Here is a 20,037-nt window from a genome sequence, read left to right as displayed (position 1 = left end):
CAAAAGGGAATTAGATAGGCATATGGAGCAGAGGTCCATCAGTGGCTATTAGCCACAAGGTATAGATAGGGACTCTGTGGCAAGTGATGCTCTGTCACCTTGGTGCTTGGGGGGATCAACAGTGGGAGGGCTTCTAATGTCCTGGCCCCACTGGTAGACCTCCTGATGGCACTGGTATTTCTGGGCACTGTGTGATACAGAGTGTTGGACTGGATGGGCCTTTGGACTGATCCAACATTGACATCTCTTATGTTGTTATGTTCTTAATGATTCAAAGGGGTAAGGGAGGAAAACATTAAAATCTTTAAATCACACCTGTTCGCAGCCGACGGGGAGTTTGTTCAGCAGTAAGGTCAGACATGTTCCAACGGCATTTTTCCCTCGGCGTGGCTTGATGTCGTCAGCTTTTTCTCCAGGACTGCTTCAAGTTGCAGCGCAGCACTGCCACCGCCTGGCCGGACGGTCCATTACAGGCTTTCTTGATGCCGAAGAGTTCTTTCTAGGCTTTCGATCTTACGCGCTGGACATTCCGTTCGCCGGCTAACACCTCCCCCACCGGGGGGGTTAGTGTGCCCACCCTCTCTGAGGAGTGGTACCCATTTTATCTACTCACTGAAGCTTTCGAACTGCCGGGTGGACGGCGAGCTGGGGACAAGTCTGGTAGCTCACACCAGCACGGGGCTAGAACTGACAGCCGTTCTGTTCAGCTCAGATGTTTTAACCAGAGGATAAATCCCCTGTGCCACTGCTCCCCATTGGCCTGATCCAACATTGGCTTCCCTTAGGTTCTTAAGGTGGTCCTCAAAGCAAATTGAGAATTTCGCAAGCATTCCTCTTATACCCAAGGCATACTTTGTTAATTTTGAAGAGGTGGCCAATGGGGGCTGCTATTCAAAGACACATTACGTGCCCAAAACGGAACGTCCCGCCTCGTTTCTACCAGTGGCAGCTGGATCCGCTGGTGTTACAGGGAACACCCACCCCCGCCCCCATGGAGCGACTTTTTGAGGAGGTGGAAGCAGCTGCTGCAAATCTAAAAACCCCTGTGCATGTTTGGGAGCGCATATGCAGCCCTCCGGATACTGCCATTCGAGTGTCTCAATCAATCAATCAAATTTATTGTTACGGCCAATTGACCAGCAGTGCAGTAAAACAATACAGAGGTCCCGGTCACACGGGCAGGAAAATGTGGGGGGGAAACGTGGCTGTTAGCCCCGGGGCTAAAAACCGTGCAGTTGCTCGAGCAGACCTACAGATGGAGGTCCCGTGGAGGTCCCGTGGTAGGGGGGAGGTGCCGATCACTCCACAGTTCTGCGGCGCAGCAAAGAAGCGGGGCGCGGGGCAAACGGGGGGTTTCAGGAAACTAGTACCTCCGAGGTACTAGTTTTTTACCGCGCATCTTCCGCGGGAAGCCTCGGGTTTGCTACAGGAGCTCGACGCTTCCCAGATGTGGCGGTGAGATCGCGCCCAGAAAATCCGCCTATCTTCCGTCCCTCTAGCGTGCCTAATGCTCCGTGTGACTGCAGCCAGAAATAAACAAGTACGATCACCAACACTCACAGACAATAGTACCATCATAGACCCAGCCACAGACCCCTATTAAGATCGTAATTCTATTCCCTAAATTCTAAGTCTTGTCTAAAATTATCTTCAGTCTGTGCTGTTTGTTAAAAACTTTCACTTGTTTATTACTAAAAAGCAATATTTTGCTACTGCCAGAGTTACCGACGTCTTGGTATCTTCCAACAAATATTTCAGCAGCACAGTATCTGCAAATTTCAAATAGTTGTCCAAGGGTTTAAATTGGGCAAGTAAAGGAAAAATTAGCTGGTGTCTCTCTCTGAATAGAGTTTACAATGTGTCAGGACCCACAGCAAAACAACGAAGTCCACGCTTCCAGGAAGGTTTTACTTTTATTGAAAAGCTATAGATGCATTAACATGAACACTGTTAGGAATGGCGGGTGATCTAGGCGCATAATAGGTTATAGGGCATTCGTATCCCCCCCCCCCCCACGTAGTACCCAATTACAGGGGTTACCGCGCGCGGGCAGTAGGCTGAGACCTAATGGCTGCAAAAGTAAAAAAGGTAAGAAGCTTCCCACGACTCTTTCTGTGCAGAGACACAGCAACTCCTCCAGTGGCCTTGAGAGATATGCGTTGCAGCGAAGAGGCAATTAAGCGCAAGGGAAGGAATGCACATGAAAGGGAAACACACACCACACTATTGGCAGCTTAGCTGACACAATGTAGAAGAATGTGCCATTCGAGTGTATAATTATGCCCGCTATTCATCTAGATCTGTTTTTAGCCCACCCTTTCTTTAGGGCTTGAGGCGAGTAGCCATTTAGAAGGTCATGCCCGTCTTGTTTCTAGTTGTGGAATCTGAATTAAAAAGGGAAAGAAAACCCTACAACACTTACTGAGAGCTGGAAACCTTAATCCAGCTCCCCCAAAGCATCCAGACCCTTGGTGAGTGCTGGAGAGCTCTGTAGCTTCAAAAAAGCCCCGCCCTGATCGCTGCTTAGAGTTCGGGGAAGGCGTGTAGCCACCTCTCTCCATTGCAGGAGGCGAGGCAAAGGGGTGGCCGCCTGCCTTCCTTGAACTCCAAGTGGCGATTTTGCCGCCTGGAGTTCAGGTGCCGACAGCCCCCACTTGAAAAACAGCATTTAAAGGGTTCTGTTTAAATGGTGGTTTTCAAGCGGCGGCCGCCCACGCAGAATTGGCACTTGGAGTTCAGGGAAGGCATGCAACCGGCAGCCACCCCTCTCCCTCGCCTCCTGCAAGATTTAAAGGGCCCGCTGATCAGCTGGAGGTCCCTTTAAATATTGGAGAGCTGCCAGCTGAGCATCAGGCTACGTGCTCCTGTCGGTCAGCTGGAGGGCACTTCTAATGTCACAGGAGGGGAGAGAGGGGTGAGGGGGCAGAGCCTCACATTTGAGGGGGCAGAGCCCCAAAACGCCCCACTTTAACTATGGGCCTGACTTCTGGTGGGGCCCATGGCTGCTGACCCCCACCCATGCACCTCTCCTGCCACCTGACTGTGCCAGTGCTCCTAACTGCCCAGTGTCATGGAGGAAGGCCATGTGGGTGGTGCACAGTGGTGTCATGCGGAATTCTCAGCCCCAAGACCTGACCAGTGCTTTCGGGGAAAGGGCGTGCAGGTGGCGCAGGCAACTGAGCATGGGTGGCGGGAGGGCTTGCAAGCAGGAGAAGGATGCATGTCGTATGGGTCTGCCCAGGACCCCCCAAACATGGAACCGGCCCTGTTCTGAGGAGCATCTAAGACCACATCCTTTGCATGCAGATGGGTCATCCTCTGAGATCTCTGCCTGAGGCCTCAGGGAGCCACTGATGGTTGCAGCAATTTCCACTAGGCTGAATGAGCCCCGGAATAGGAGTTTGGACAAGGCAGTGTCATATCTTCTTACAGTTTAGAATCAAGCCAAGACCGAAGGCCTATCAGCACTGGCTCTGCCTTCAGACCACACTCCCATCTGTGCTAAGATACAGGCAAAGGGGTCTGGAACCTCTAGCCAATGACTATGCATTGTGGACACTCAGTCCTTTGTGTCTGGGCACATGAGAGAACCACAAAACGTTCCTGAGCCTGTTTTGCTATTTGTGCTTTTTGGCAGGCGTGAAGGGTTAAGGAGTCCTTTGCCCACACCTGCTGAGATGTATAGTAACAGGAGGCCTTTGCTAAAGGTATCTGTGATGGTTTACACCGGGATTGAAGGGGATAAGGCATTCTTCGCCTGCGTCTTAGGTTTTTTGTTAAGAAGGCAATTGAAGTGCCTACTAGAAGCAGGATCGATAGGGCTGAGTGGGGCTAGGTGGGAAGCCTGTGGGGCCCTGGATCAAGGCCCCGGTCTACCAGCTGCAGATCCATAACCTGGCCTCCCCCTTCCAGCCCACCCTAGCAATAATTTTTTCTGTATTCCTGCTCTAATAACTTTTCTAATGAACAGCGAGAAACGAAACTGGGGGGAGATACAAGACAAAAAGGGAGCAGAAATAAGGAGGGGGGGGGAGAGAGAGAGAGAGAGAGAGAGCGCTTGCAACCCTCTCAAGCAGCCGGGAGTTGAAGGCACATTAAGAATATTTTGTCAGAAGATATCGACGCGGACGTAATTGTCAAAGCCGCTCTGCCTCGTCCATTAGCAGCAGAGCTTTCCCCAGGCCCCGCTCCAGCATCTGGTTCTTGGCCCAGGTGTGCAGCTTGAGGTTTGTGGCAAAGGTCTCCGTCCTCTGCGGAGAAGGTGACCCCCGGCATGTTGGCAGCCTAACACCATTGATGGCAGTGATTTATGCAGGCTAATTAACAGCTTCGGAGGGGAAGCATTTATCTCTCCAGATTGATTGCCTGCCAGGCAGTCCAAAAATAAATGGAAGAGCCAACAGGGGAAGCCGGCAGGCACACGTCTCGTCAGCGTTTGTGCAAGGCAGTTTATGAATCGCTCCATGCAGAACCAAGACCGTACCTAGTCGGGGGACATCAGAAATCGTCCACGAATCTGACTTGATACCCACAGTGCCAGGGAGGGGTGGGACACAGGCCCGTAGCTAACGCAGGGCTCGGGGGGACCGCCCCCCTTGCGTTTCTTCTGGGCCACCTCCCTCCCAGGCTGCCCCCGAAGTGCCTCAACTTGCCACCTGCGCGCCACGCTGCCACCCAACCTGACTGCCCGACAACTGAGCTCCTTGGGCACTCCAGAGAAGTGGAATCCTTTGTCCCCAGAGCTACCTTCTGACACTCCCCTCCCCTTTAAAACCAGCCAAATGGCCGCCAGCTCCTGCCGGCTTCTCTTCCTCACCATCCACCCTCTCTTAACCACAGGACCGGTCTCTGTACTCCAGCCCACGTGCGCCTGCTTTAAAAACCGCCTGCCTCCCCCCAGCCGCCCAAGACCCCCTAACAAGCCCTGTGGGAGTTTTTCTAAGGGAGCCGCGGAGAGCGCGTGCCAGAGGCACCGTGGGGCAGCCCTTTACCTGCACTCTGAGCCGCCCCCGCGGCGACCACTGCTGCCACCGCCGCTGTCGCCACCTCCCTCGACCACTCCCCACCCCCACCCGCCTTGTCCTCCCACCTGGCGAAGTGGCGGATAGAGCGTGTGGCCTGCCACCGCCGCCAGAGGGTTACTTTTGATTAAATTAGCCGCCGCCCCCCCATGGCCCCCTCCCAAAAAAGTCCCTAGCTACGGGGCTGGCGGGACAGAGAGCATGACGATGTCATTTGATGCATAGTATGTGAGAGTGAAAGGGCTGCAGTGGCTCAAGTGGTTAAGACGCTGAACTGCAGATCAGAAGTTTGGCAGTTCGAGACCCGAGTGCCGCGTGACGGAGTGAGCTCCCGTCTCTGGCCCCGGCTCCTGCCAACCTAGCAGTTTGAAAGCAAGAAATTGCAAGTAGATAAACAGGTACCGCTTTGGTGGGAAGGTAACAGCATTCCGTGCGCCTCGCCCTCTAGTCATGCTGGCCACGTGACCACAGAAACGTCTTCGGACAGCGCTGGCTCCTCAGCTTGGAAACGGATCCCTAGAGTCGGATTTGACTGGCTTTCGAGCAAGGGGAACCTTTACCTTTACCTATGTGAGAGTGAGCTCCGAGTTAAAAAAATCCGTCTTCAGAGGAACCGTGGCTGGCTATAGGCCTTGTTCCTTAGTGCAGACCCAGACGCTATGTGGCTGGATGGGCAGGGGGAGGTTTGCAAATCGATCCAAAAAATAATCTCTCTTTCCTTGCACGCATTTATTTTATTTAACCTTCAACTTTATATCCCGCTCGAATCCTCTTTTTCACAGAGGGTCTCAGAGCGGCTTACAATTGGTGCTAGTCACACAAGTTTTTCCCTAACTAGGGCCACAGAGTTGTATAGGGTAGGGTTACCTATCAGCACCCTTGTGGTGGTGGTTGGGATGTTCGTTCCTCGGCTTTGGCACTCGGTACTTCATTCGGCTTGGCATTCTGTTCGTCCCGGCGGGCTTCATGATCATTTAGACACTTGTCTAAGTTATTTTGTGTTTTTCCAAAAAAGAACCCTCTCCTCATTTAGATTTTTTTTTTTTGAGGTGGTTCTTCAGTTGCTGCAGGAGATGTAATCTTTTACGACCTTCACAGCACAGTACTCTTCTAACCACACAGTGTAGGGCAGGGAATCAATTTTTGAATGCTTCTTTACGTCAGATGCTCCCTGCATGCAGAAAGCTAACTTGTCAGGGAGAGAAATATTAGCTGACCATTTTCAGTGACATGTTGTTTTCCATGTATAGGGAGCGTTTGATGTCAGGGGAAGTTTCACACCTGTGATTCTCCAAGAACAGGGTCTCGGTTTCGGGTTCTCCTTTGTAAAATGGGGCAGTTGGTAGCTTACCGTGCAGGGTGGTTGTGGGGAATAGTAAAGCAATCTGTCTGTTATGAAACAGTGATATAATTGTGATGAAATGATTCATGATGTGGCCATAACAGTAAAGGAGGCAGAGAGATGTCTGTGTCTGTCCAGAAAAATGCCCCAAAAAGAGGCAGGAGAAAATGCAGGCAAGAACTTCTGGAGACAGAGAGAACCCGACAGCGAACGTTTCAGGGTTAGAACAGATTCTGGGAGACCCAGGTTTAAATCTCCACTTTTCCATAAAGGTTGCCAAGTGACCTTGGGCCGAACATACCGTCAGCATAACCTACCTCACAGGGTTATTGTGAAAATAAAATGGGGAAGGGAGAGCCCCGTAAGCCACCCAGAGCTTCTTCGTGCTAGACAGATCCTCAAAGTGTGAACATCACGGATGGCACATCCAGTCAGGGGTCATTTCGTGGAAAAAGAGGTGCAGGAGCTCATTAGCATAACTCATTGGCATAACTTGTTTGCATATGCCACACCCCCTTACATCACCGGAAGTGTGTCAGAAGGCAACACCCACCGCTCAGGCTCCACTGGACTGTTGTGGATTGCTAGCTATTGGGGGGGGGGAACGTGCAGATCTGTCCTCGCAGAGGAGGGAGAGCTTGTACCTGAATAAACCTTGGTCTTAAAGGTGCCACTGGACTGTCTTGGACCGGGGGGGCGAGGGGGGCTCTGCAGCTTACCTGGCTGCTTCTTGCTCTGACTGAGGGCTGCTGGGAGCAAGGGGGTGGGGCTTGTTGCATGTGCCCGCCCCCTGGGCTCGTTACTGCCCGAGCTCCGCTCCTGTGCGCTCCTGCAGGAAATGACCCCTGCATCCAGTACTGCGCCAGCTACACTGGCTCCCAGTGGAATACCGAGTCAGGTTCAAGGTTCTGGTATCAACCTACAAGGCCTTGAGCGGTCAGGGACCCCAACGTATCTATGGGACCGTTTCCTCTGTTGTGTCCCCGGGAGAGTGTTACGCTCTTCAGATAATAACTTACTGGAGGTCCCCGGTCCTAAAGCTATCTGGCTGTCCTCGGCCCGGGCCAGGGCCTCTTCAGGCCTGGCCCCAACCGGGTGAATCTCTGCCAAATACCACCAGGGCCCTGCGGGACCTTGTGCCATTCCACAGGGCCTGCAAGGCAGAGATGTTCCGCCAGGCCTTTGGTTGAGAGCAGCGACGATCTTCCATCATAGCCGGCACCCTTTCCCCGCTCCTATTGCTTCTCATATCTGCTTTGCCGTCCTCTCCCCTGCCGGCGAAGTGGCCAGCGGTCTGAAACGGGACCAGTTCGTATCAAAAAAAAAATGTGGACACACACGACCCAATCAGTTAAACAAGTATAAAGCCAACAGTCGTGATAGTCTGACCAACAACAAGTCTTAAGAATATGAAATTCAGATGGGACGCTGATCTCAATTAACATTCAGGCTCAAAATATGCTGCTATGTTTCTCCTGGATCCCGGGCGTCCTATCTGAATTTTATACTCTTAAGACTTGTTGTCTAACATTTATGAAACTGAGAGCTTTGGCACCATTATAATATCCTGAAGAAGATCCATTTTTTTGAAACGTTGTTAAGTAATCCGGAGACGACGTTGATTATGTACCTTGGTTCAAAGATTTTCTTTTGAGTTGTGTATTATGTTGTAGTGCTTTAGATTGAAATACATAAACAGCATTCTTTATAGGTCTTATGACTGTTTGATTGTGGGTCAGACTATCACGACTAAACAAGTATAAAGCCAACAGTCGTGATAGTCTGACCAACAACAAGTCTTAAGAATATGAAATTCAGATGGGACGCTGATCTCAATTAACATTCAGGCTCAAAATATGCTGCTATGTTTCTCCTGGATCCCGGGCGTCCTATCTGAATTTTATACTCTTAAGACTTGTTGTCTAACATTTATGAAACTGAGAGCTTTGGCACCATTATAATATCCTGAAGAAGATCCATTTTTTTGAAACGTTGTTAAGTAATCCGGAGACGACGTTGATTATGTACCTTGGTTCAAAGATTTTCTTTTGAGTTGTGTATTATGTTGTAGTGCTTTAGATTGAAATACATAAACAGCATTCTTTATAGGTCTTATGACTGTTTGATTGTGGGTCAGACTATCACGACTGTTGGCTTTCTACTTGTTTAACCAGTTTGTATTCGCCATCTACTTGCTTGAAATATGTTATTAATGTCATTTCCTGCGGGAGCACACAGGAGCGGAGCTCTGGCAGTAAGGAGCCCAGGGGGCGGGCACATGCAACAAGCCCCACCCCCTGCTCCCAGCAGCCCTCAGTCAGAGCAAGAAGCAGCCAAGTAAGTTGCAGAGCCCCCCCCCTGGCCCGCCTTCAGGTACAAGCTCTCCCTCCTCTGTGAGGACTGATCTGCACGTCCCCCCCCCAATAGCTAGCAATCCAAAACAGTCCAGTGGAGCCTGAGCGGTGGGTGTTGCCTTCTGACACACTTCCAGTGATGTCAGGGCCCATGGCATATGCAAATAAGTTATGCTAATGAGTTATGCTAATGAGCCCCTGCACCTCTTTTTCTACAGAATGACCCCTGGTTTTAATGATTTCACCATGATTTTTTTTAATGAAAGATGTACATTGCCCAGAGCCCTGCACCGAAGGGTGTTACTCTTCCTCTTTTTAATTCTGGAGGGAAAGCTGACCTGTTCTCTCTCCTTTCCTCCCACCCCCAAGCTGGGTCCAGGAGTTCCTAAATGAAGAGAACAAGGGACTGGACGTCCTGGTGGACTACCTGGCTTTTGCCCAGTGCTCCGTCACGTAAGTAGCTGCCGCAGTTTGGGCTCAAAGGGTCCGTTGCGTGGGGGAGGGCCCAGGAGGGATCACAGCCGTGCCAGGCGCAGTTTCCGTGTCTGTCTGTGGTTATGGGCCCCCGTGCAGCAGAGATCACTTGCATGTGCCTGAGAACACACATTTCACCCTCTGCTTGTTCTCTCTTTTCCTGTTGCTGAGCAGCAAACCCTGTGGCACCTGATTTGGGTCCAAGCCGCTCTGGAGTTCTTCCCAGAGCACAATAATTGTCAGACACTGGAATAATCCTCAGATTTAACAATTAGCAGTGAGCAGTGTAGAGACGGCTGCTTTCGAGAGCCAGGTTGGCTCGAAAGCGAGCTTTCAAGGCATATGGATTTTTTCTTTGAGCAGCAGCAGCGTCTGGGGCAGAAACCCAAAAAGGAGAAATCCAGACTTCGTTTCACCTCTAGGCTGGTTTACTCAGCTGTGTGTGCTGTTAAACGGCATCAGTGTGGCCACGCGGTTGCTTTTCATTAGACGCCGTGCAGTCCTAGCTGCCAGGAGCCGTCCACTCCTGGCTGGGCGGGGCAGTTTGGGGCTTTATAACAGCCCCAGAACAGGCAGAGCCAAGTGGCCTCTGTGGGGCTGGCGATGCTCGGACCCAGTGGCGACAATAACCGCATGTGCCGCCTCGCTGATAAGGCAAACAAACCTCGTCATCAATGCCACTGTGGTGCTTCCAGCACTGGACACTGCTTGCTGCCGGCTCCCGGTGGCTTTCCAGGACAGCGGCCTCTGGGAGCTTTCCTGCCAAGTGAGTGAGCACCCACCCCTTCTGGCTGCAGCCATGTTTCTGTTTATCCACAAGACTTGCATGCCCCCTTTAAAGCCTTGACTCTGAACTGTATGCTGGTAATTCTCTTAAGAAGCTATTCCGGGTAGTAAATAATTCCTTCCTTGGGGGGGGGGGGTTTAAGTAGAGGCTGATTCTGTGATCACAAGAGAGAGGGGGCAGGAAGGGATGAGTCTGTGTTCAGCTCTCCTGGCCCTTTTTTTGGAGAGCCAGTTTGGTGTAGTGGTTAAGTGCGCGGACTATAATCTGGGAGAACTGGGTTTGATTCCCCCACTCCTCCAGTTGCAGCTGCTGGATGACCTTCGGCAAGCCATAGCTGTGATAAGAGCTGTCCTTGAAAGAGCAGTGTCTGTCAGAGCTCTCTCAGCCCCACCTACCTCACAGGGTGTCTGTTGTGGGGAGGGGAAGGGAAAGGAATTTGTAAGCCGTTCTGAGTGAAGGGTGGGGTATAAATCCAATCTTTTCTTCTTCTTCTTCTTCTCCTCCTCCTCCTTCTTTCTTCTCCTTCTTCTCCTTCTCCTTCTTCTTCTTCTTCTTCTCCTCCTCCTCCTTCTTTCTTCTCCTTCTTCTCCTTCTTCTCCTTCTTCTTCACCCAGGTAAGGCTGATCACCACTTTAGCATCAGGAAGGTATTTTCCTCCAGGCTAGATTGGCCAGGGATCCTGGAGGATTTTTTGCCTTCTTCTAGGCATGGAGTACGTGTCACTGGGGGAATGGGTAGTTGTGAATTTCCTGTGTTGTGCAGGGGTCAGGCTAGATGGCCCTTGAAGTCAGTTCTGTGTTTCTATGAGGACACTCTAAGAGACAAAGGAAGATGGCAAGACATAGGGTTGCACCACAGAGGAGTGAGGGACCAGTTCTCTGTCTAGCCCATTAACATTTTCGGGGCAGATCGAGAGTCATGCAGTGGAGAGATGCCATTCCCAGCGCTGAGCTTCGCACTAAAAAGAATGCCATAAATATTCCGTACTAAACCGCCATTTCTGCATCTGCTACTTGTGGCCGGGGTTGGGGAGAAACCAGCAAGGAACCTCCAAGCACAGGCTTGTCTGCACACGTTCTTGCTTTTCTCCATATCCCTGAGAGGCAGGAACTTGCTTTGTAAGGACTCCTAAAGGACCAGAATGCTGTTTGGATGGAAATCCTGACCGATTTCCCAAAAGCAGCTGTGCTGCCCTCGCTGTCCCCCCTCCCCCCCATTGTATTCGTCAATTTCCCACTACTTGCTACTCAACCACATTTTGACTTGCAGCATCCCCTGATTTCCCCAGCGTCTTCTCAGTCTCAAAAAGCAAGGATCGAGAAGACACGGGGAGGGGGGGAATCGGGATGCTGCGGGTCAAAATGCGGCCACGGTGATAGGGGAAGGGGAGCAAGACAGGGGGGGGGGGGGGGAGTGAGTGCGTTGCAGCTACTTGTGGGAAAGCCGGGTCAGCACCTCGGAGAGCGACCGCTGGCTCAGATAGCTACGAAGCCTGTCTGAGAACAAGTTAAGAGTCCAGTGGCACCTTTAAGACCAACAAAGTTTTATTCTGGGTGCGGCCACACGGAAGCTCATACCCAGAATAAAACGTCGGTCTTAAAGGGGCCCCTGGGCTCAAACTTTGTTCGGCTGCTTCAGACCCACAAGGCTGCCCTACTTGAGAACATGTTTGTTGAGTTCTGGGGGGGGGGGGGGGGTTCCAAGAGATCAGGTGTGGTCAGGGACAACGCTCCCTCTAAGCTGCGGAATCTTGTGAGCAACAATTCAACTTTGTGAGCGCGACTGGCATTAATGTTGTGAGCGAGCCACTTGGCTCCTGTGTAAGTTAGTTTGCCCTGGAGCCAGCCTTCCTGAGCTAAGAAAAACAATGTGTGAGCTGGAGGCTAAGAAACTGTGAGCTAGCTCACACTCACTCAGCTTGGAGGGAGCCCTGGTCCGGGAGGAAGTATCACGGGCACGTGCAGCAGATTTTAAAGCGTTTTAGATGGTACTGTGGACGTGCCCCCCCCAGTTTTCGCCCTGCTTTACACCACAATCGTTTTCCAGCCTCCCTGCTGCCCTTTGCTATATCCCTCCCGATGACGCGTGCCTGTTTTTGCGTATGTGGCTCCAGGTATTATATGGACAGCACAGACAATGGGAGTCCGGGGTCCGACAAGGGGAAAGCCCTGGACAGATCTGTGGAGGACCTCAGCAGAAGCAACTCCTCCTCCCCTACGCAGGGCTGTTCCAAAGTGAGGCACCCGACTGTCAGGTAACCGAGTTAATACAGCCTAGCACTCCCGGAAGCCCCTTTCCCCGCTGCTTTTGTTTCCAGGGAAACTGGGATGCGGCAGATGGGCCACACCCCAATTCCAGGCTGGCCCGGGAGCCTTTCTGTTCCTCCTCTCATCATTCTACCTCTCCAAAGTCAAACCTGTTACAGCAGGTAGGTACAGGGTTCCTGTCTGGTTCCCTGCCCGGCAGCCGGAGTCTCTTTCAGCTCGGCATAAGTGTCCAGACTCAGTTTTTCCCACTGTCCAGTTTTCATTTTTCATGAACGCAACAACCTGCTGTTGCGAATTGCACAGTCTGTTCCCACTGACCAGACTGGATTCCAGTCCTGAGTTTTGTTTTTGCTTTTTGCTGAGTTTGGGGCTTTTACATATTTTGAGAACGTCGGGGTGGAGCATAACTAGTCTTTCCCATCCCTTTTGATCACCAATATAGATCTTTTAGAGTTTTATACTCTCAACCAATGTTCCCTCTAAGCTGTGCAGTCTTGTGAGCAAAAAATCTACTTTGTGAGCTACTGGCATTAAAGTTGTGAGCGAGCGATTTGCTGCTGCATAAATTAGTTTGCTCTGGAGCCATCCTTCCTGAGCTAAGGCAAAAATGTGTGAGCTAGAGGCTAAAAAACTGTGAGCTAGCTCACACTAACTCAGCTTAGAGGGAACACTGCTCTCAACTAAGCTCTGTTTAGGCTGGGGTTATCATACATGCTAATCTAAATGTACAATAAATGAAACATCTCAAAATGAAAAGCACGTGAACTTTACAAGTTCAAAATCCTGGCTAGAAATTTTGTCAGCTTGGAAGCCATTTTGGGTTGATGTAGCCAATCAGCCATTCAGTGATCCTCTCCAAAATATCAGGGGTTGGGCTACAAAGAAGAGTGTGCCTTATGCAAGGGCACGGATTAGGTGGGGAGAGGATTTGCAGCTGGCACTAAGAGTGGGAGGAGAATTTTCAGGCAGATGCTCACATTTCTTTTGTGGTAATTGGTAAAAAAGTTTTTAAAAAATCCAAATTTTTATGTTTTTCAAATCCGGGATTAATTTGCATACCTCAAGAAAACAATAAAGGGGAAACAACAACAATAAAGCATTCGCCATAACAATATAATACATTTCAACGGAGCAGTGATTCCTTCTGCATTTCCCGTTGATCGCTAAGGAGGGAGCCCGTTTTTCAGGCGTTAAATGGGAAAGCAGCTTGCCTTTTCAGGAGGGGAAGCAGTTGCTCCTCACAGGGGTACAGACAGACTTACGGGGCAGGATCTCAATTCGAATCTGGAAGTCTTTCCAGCATCATCCCACTTTTTGGCTGTCCAGTAAGCAAATATTGTGGCCTGTGAAGAAGCACTGAGCCGGATGAGTAGTCATTAGCACAACAAAGATTAAGAACTGCTGGGCCACACCGCCCACCATCCAGTTCCCCAGATTTGTCTTCACAACTGTCTACCCTAAAAGTTGACTTTGAGGCCTGCTTGCCTTGGCTGCTTCCCTCCTGACGACTGGCAGGCTCTTGCTTCCTTTCCCCAGCCTGGCGTTTTCTCTCTCTGCCTCTTGTTCTAACATGATGCTTCTTTTGCACGCTTCCTTTGGGACAACACTTCATGGTAGGTACCCAGCCTATGGCCACTGCAGTGTGGGTGGGGGAGAGGCAGCCCGCTTCTGTTTAGGCTCAGAAAATCAAGGGATGCAGGAAGGGGTGATGTGACAGAAGCTGTGGACAATTGCCCCATTGAGCCACAGTACCTTGAACAAGAGGACCATGGGTTTTTTTTTCCATTTGTAATTTTTATTGAGATTAACTTTATAAATTTGTAACAATTATTACCAATGAGATTGCACAACATACAAACATAGAACAAACATAGAGCCAGTTTGGTGTAGTGGTTAAGTGTGCGGACTCTAAGCTGGGAGAACCAGGTTTGATTCACCACTCCTCCACTTGCACCTACTGATGTGACCTTGGGTCAGTCACAAGCTCTGGCGCAGCTGTTCCTAAAAGAGCAGTTTGTGTCAGAGCTCTCTCAGCCCCACCCGCCTCACAGGGTGTCTGTTGTGGGGAGGGGAAGGGAAAGGAGTTTTGTAAGCCGCTCTGAGACTCCCTTGGGTAGTGAAGGGCGGGGTATAAATCCAATCTCTTCTTCTTCTTAAAAACTGCAACCTTGAATGCATCAAGACTTTGTTTTCATTTTAACATTACAAATATAGATTTTCCTATAACTACTGTAGAGTTCCGTACAGTGCTTAATTCATATCTTGTATGAAACTTGATATCTTCAGTATGTTGAATCGGTAGAGCCTAGATAAAGAACCAAAACAGTTGAAATAATCTGAAAGGACCATGTTTTTGACATCAGTGGCAAATCTTAAATTGAGGTACCAGTCAGTTCCTAGAGTGGAGGCTGCGCTGAAGGTGCCCTTTCCAAGTTCTGCTTCTCCTGGGTCCTTTCCACACTTGGATTCTCATCCCTGGTTTTATCAGAGTTCAACTCGCAATACAATACCTTGCATTGATCCCTGGTTATAACAGCATCTGTTTATCCCCAGGACAAGTGTGGGGTGAAACCCGGGGTGACTTCAATGGAATGGTGAAACAAAAAATATCCCGAGATAATTACAGGGGTGAACTTGAGCGTAGAGTAGAATGTAAGTCCGGGGACAGGGTTGAACCAGGATCTAAGGTCTAGTGCGGAAAGGACCCTGGAGTGGTTTTCCTGGGGTGTGCCCTGGCAAGAGGGCATTTTGTTAGGTTTGCCCTAAAGATGTTTCTTTTTAAAATCAGAACCCTGCTGGGGAGGAGAGGGGGCCTTGGGAGCTTCGGCTGACTTTGCCAAATGCTGTTGTCGACAACGGCTGCCCTGACCCTCCGGAGTGTGTCGAGGCCAGCGGATCGAAGGGGGCTTGTCCCCGTCTCCTGGCCTGAGAGTCTCCATCCTTGGACTCTATTCCAAGCCAGGAAGTCCAAAGAGGGGAGCACTTCGGCTACAAGCTCATGAAGTGACTTAGCGTGGGACAGGATGCTCTGTTAGGCAGCAGGGCAACGACAAACCGCAGTTATTTTGCTGGAACGCTTTGTGGCTTACTTTTTAAAGCCCCGCCGTGTGGTTCCAGAGTACCCCCTTTTTCTCCCCACGGTTTTGGGGTGGTGGTGGAGGCTGGGGGGGGGAAGCGTCTGCCTGAAGCGTCCTATTTTTCCCTCCTGTCCTGCAGGCTTCCAATCCTCCACCTCCTTCAGGTGTTGCCATTTGAACCAGCAGATCCAAACATTCTTTCAACAAGTCCACCCAAGCGTCCCCTCCTCCGGTGCTCCCGGGTGCGAGCAGGACCCTAAGCCTAGGCCATCTGTCAACTCCTACTCACCCCGGTGAGCCTCTCCCCATTTATCCAGACCCCACCCCCGTGAATGCAGTCAGATGTCACAGTCTGGGCTCGGCATGGCGGGGGCATGCTCTCCCCTACTAAGCTTCTGTGCTTGGGAAGCAGTGAGACCTGGAACTCTGCATTTATATATTTTTTTAATCCCACGTTCTGCAGTCCTAAAATCCAAACTCTGAAATTGGGAACAAGTTGCATAAAAGCGGGGTGCTTGCAAGGATTTGCATGCTTAAAATTGTGGTTGCACGGTACTTTGGGGGGCACCGTCTGGAATTTTTGTCTTTGCTCCAGTGGATGTATTTGTCTCTAGTCATGTAAAAAAAAGGGCACGAGGATAAACAATTGCTGTAGGAAGGCTGTGGGGTGTAGCCTGGTCACAAGGGGGGAAGAGCAAATCCTGGCCTCTTTGGGCATCTCCAGCGCTAAGAGAAACAGCCGGTGTCGTTTCACCCCCCCCCCCCCCCGTCATGAGGTCTAGAAACCTTCTTCTGATTTTGAGGCTGAGGAGCTCGGATTCTCTGAACCACAACGGCCATTTCCCACATGGCTGGACACAGTCTGTGTTCTACCATGTTCATTTGCAGACCTGTTAAAGGTCATCCCTCCCATAATATGTTAACCCCTTTCCTGGAGCCACTTGCCACGGCCTGTCTGCCCGCCCTCCTCCTCCTCCCAGACTCTCTGCTAAGGCGGTGGGGATGACGGAGTTTTCCACTGCTGGCAACATCTCCTAGGTAGCATCTGAGGTGGGGAATTAGAGGTGAAAAGAGATTTTTGTTTGGCAGTCCTGCTGCCCAGCTGGAACCTGGCCTCCCACCCGTCACATACCCCAAGCCCCAACTCGTGTGCTGCCGCGCTGAGTGGTGAGGAGCATCCCTCATTCCGCCATTGTTGTTTTTCCCTTTCTCCTTCAATCTCTTTGTGCCTCAGACTCAATCTGGCCCACAGCAGAAAGGCTCTGCGGAACTCGCGCATCGTCAGCCAGAAGGACGACGTCCACGTCTGTATCATGTGCCTCCGGGCCATCATGAATTATCAGGTGATGGAAATAATGTTGAGCTGGCATGCAGGTGTGGGAAGGGGGGGGGAGGTACAAGGGCCGTATGGATTATGCTTCCTGCTCCCCCCCCCAGCTTAGCACCACGATGCTGGGAGTTGAGCTTCCCAAGTAGCATGTAAAGCAACCTAAGAATGTAAACCCCATGCATGTAAAGCAACCCATGGAAATGCGAAGGGGAGGTGTCGGAGGACATATGAACCTAAGATGAGCCCTGCTGGATCAGACTAGCGGTCCATATACTCCATCATCCTGTCTTACGTAGGGGCCAACCGGTCCCTCTGGAGGGCCAACAACAGGGCAGAGAGGCCTTCCCCTGGTAAGAACATCAGGGCTCTGCTGGATCACACCAGGGGTCCATCTAGCCCAGCTTCCCATCTCACACAGTGGCCGACGAGTTCCTCTGGAGGGCCAACAACAGGGCAGAGAGGCCAAGGCCTTCCCCTAGTAAGAACATCAGAAGGGCCCTGCTGGATCAGACCAGTGAGGGTCCATTTAGCCCAGAATCCCATCTCATACAGTGGCTGACCAGTTCCTCTGGAGGGCCAACAACAGGGCAGAGAGGCCAAGGCCTTCCCCTGGTAAGAACATCAGAAGGGCCCTGTTAGATCAGACCAGTGGCCCACCTAGTCCATCATCCTGTCTTACATAGTGACCAACCAGTCCCTCTGGAGGGCCAACAACATGGCAGAGAGGCCAAGGCCTTCCCCTGGTAAGAACATCAGAAGGTCCCTGCTGGATGAGACCAGTGGTCCATCTAGCCCAGCATCCCATCTCACACAGTGGCCGACGAGTTCCTCTGGAGGGCCAACAAGAGGGCAGAGAGGCCAAGGCCTTCATAAGAACATCAGAAGAGCCCTGCTGGGTCAGACCAGTGAGGGTCCATCTGGTCCAGCTCCCTTTCTTACACAGTGGCCAAATGGTTCCTCTGGAGGGCCAACAACAGGGCAGAGAGGCAGAGGCCTTCATAAGGACAGCAGAGGAGCCCTGCAGGACCAGACCAGGGAGGGTCCATCTAGTCCAGCATCCCGTCTCACGCCGTGGCCAACCAGTTCCTCTGCAGGGCCAACAACAGGCATGGAGGCCGAGGCCTTCCCCTGATGTTGCTTCCTGGCTCTGGGATTCAGAGGATTAGTGTGGTGTTCCCCTCAGTCACCATGGCTAGTAGCCACCGATAGACCCTTCCTCCATGAATCTAATCCCTTTTTGAAGCTGCTTATTCCCGTGGCCATCTCTGCTTCCTCTGGCAGTGAGTTCCACCTTTTAATCATTTGACAGTCATTGTGTGGCCTGTAAACACACGAAGCGGCTTTCCGCTGAGTCAGACCATTGGTCCCTCTTGCTCGGCATTGCGTCCTCTGACTGGCAGCGGTTGTGCAGGATTTCAGGGAGCCCTGTCTGCGTTGGGATACCTTTGCAGCTCTGCCTCCTGGAGATACCTGTCATGGGAATAGGCTCTGCTGAGGCTGACCACTCCTCAGATGAGGAAGAGGCAGGGAGCAGCCCAGCCCCCTCTGGATTCAGCCCAGAAGAAGAACCCTCAGCAGTACCTGAGGAGGAAGAGTCCCCAGCAGCTGCACAGGAGGTGCAGCCAGACTGAGAGACCGATCCTGCACCTGGCCCAGCACCCCCAGTTGCAGACACCCCGAGGGCCAGACTCCCCGCCTAGTTCTCCCGAGTGCCCCAGACGTAGGGCACACCAGAGGCTGACTATGCAGAAGCGAAGGAGTGCCAGACTTCAGCTCCTGCGGAGGCAGAGGGAAGAGCAGTAAGCCTTGGCAGACTCAACTCCCAGGGAAGGGAGGACCTGCTCAAAAGCACTCAGTGCACCGGGCTCAGCATGGCAGCAACTCTGCATCCTCAGACCTGCTCCTGTGTGTGTAGCAGCCGCTCCTTGTCCTTGCAGCCTGCAACCTTGAATTGACTTCCCGGCTATCTGGCCTTGATTCCGTACTGTGTTTCCAGCTTCCAGTGTGTAGTCTCGGTGGCAACCAGCCAAGACAGCATAATACCACAGTTTGAACTTGGGACCTTGCAAAGCAGGCCTTCTTCCCCCGAGCTGTAGGGCTGTCTTTGAGCGATAGACCTTTGGATTGTGGCCCTAACCCCATAACGCGGTGGTGATTCTAAAAAAAATCGGAATTCAAAAATTTTAAAATTTGGATCCAAGTGCTGACAGTTGCTTTGCCTTTACTGTTAACTCTGGGCTGCTGAAGGGCAGCCGACAGAGCAGGGATTGCTGCTATTGGCAGCTGTTAACTGTGATATCTCAGTGGAGCCTCCATATGCAGCAGTCTCTCTGAGTGCCAGGAGCAGATAGTGGGGCTGTGGCCTTCAAGCTAATCCACAGGTCTCTCTGGAACAGCTTCTGCTTTTTTGGTTTTGCAATACCATTTTAAAGGTAAAGGTAAAGGTTCCCTTGCTCGAAAGCTAGTCAAGTCCGACTCTAGGGTTGCGGTGCTCATCCCCGTTTCCAAGCCGAAGAGCCAGCGCTGTCCGAAGACGTTTCCGTGGTCATGTGGCCGGCATGACTAAACACCAAAGCGCACGGAACGCTGTTACCTTCCCACCGAAGTGGTACCTATTTATCTACTTGCAATTTCTTGCTTTCGAACTGCTAGGTTGGCAGGAGCTGGAACTAGAGATGGGAGCTCACTCCGTCATGCGGCACTACTTGGGTCTCGAACTGCTGAACTACCGACCTTCCACAGCCTGCAGTTCAGTGTCTTAACCACTTGAGCCACCGCCTGTGTTGCTTTTGGGAGGAAATAAAACCTTTCAGGGTGGCTCTCTTACCTTGGATGGGGCCTAGGAAGAGGGTGGAATCAGGTGTTGATTCCAAACAGAAGTTGACAGAAGTGGTTTGAGAGAAGCTTTGCCTCCCGTGGTGCACACACAATCTCTTGTCCCATCTGGTTCGAAGAGGTTTGGTGTGTTTGGGGAGCAGTGTTCCCTCTAAGCTGAGTTAGTGTGAGCTAGCTCACAGTATTTTAGCCTCTGGCTCAGACATTTTTGCCTTAGCTCTGGAAGGAGGGCTCCAGAGCAAACCGATTTATGCAGCAGCCCAATCCCTCGCTCGCAACTTGAATGCCCAGTAGCTCACAAAGTAGAATTTTTGCTCACAACACAGCTTAGAGGGAGCATTGTTTGGGAGTAATGCAAACATTTGTCTGGCTAGGCGTGGAACTAGGATGAGTGTGCGCATCCTCTTCCAAACCCTCCTTGGTGCTCCCAAAACTCCATCGGGTAGGTAATTTTCCAACAGCACGAGGGGGGGGAGAGGCGATTTTGGCTGACTCCACCCTTCAGTGGCAGACCCACGGTTTTCCCTTGGTGATATTCCTGGCCGCCGCC

General features: G+C 51.4%; 1 protein-coding gene across 1 annotated transcript in view; it reads left to right on the top strand.

The window, feature by feature from the left end:
• Positions 1 to 20,037, top strand: part of FMNL1 (formin like 1) — a 145,057-nt gene that overhangs the window by 64,134 nt on the left and 60,886 nt on the right. Inside the window, exons 5-7 of the mRNA XM_015428945.1 lie at positions 9,087 to 9,170; positions 12,092 to 12,232; positions 16,557 to 16,665. Of these exons, the coding sequence (XP_015284431.1) occupies positions 9,087 to 9,170; positions 12,092 to 12,232; positions 16,557 to 16,665 (334 nt within the window). The remainder of the gene's footprint in view (positions 1 to 9,086; positions 9,171 to 12,091; positions 12,233 to 16,556; positions 16,666 to 20,037) is intronic.

The sequence above is a fragment of the Gekko japonicus genome, unplaced genomic scaffold (assembly GCF_001447785.1).
Source record: "Gekko japonicus isolate JY-2015 unplaced genomic scaffold, Gekko_japonicus_V1.1 scaffold776, whole genome shotgun sequence".
In the NCBI taxonomy this organism is placed as follows: Eukaryota; Metazoa; Chordata; class Lepidosauria; order Squamata; family Gekkonidae; genus Gekko; species Gekko japonicus.
Note: the sequence above shows the minus strand (reverse complement) of the source record. Positions and strands in the feature narration are given on the sequence as shown.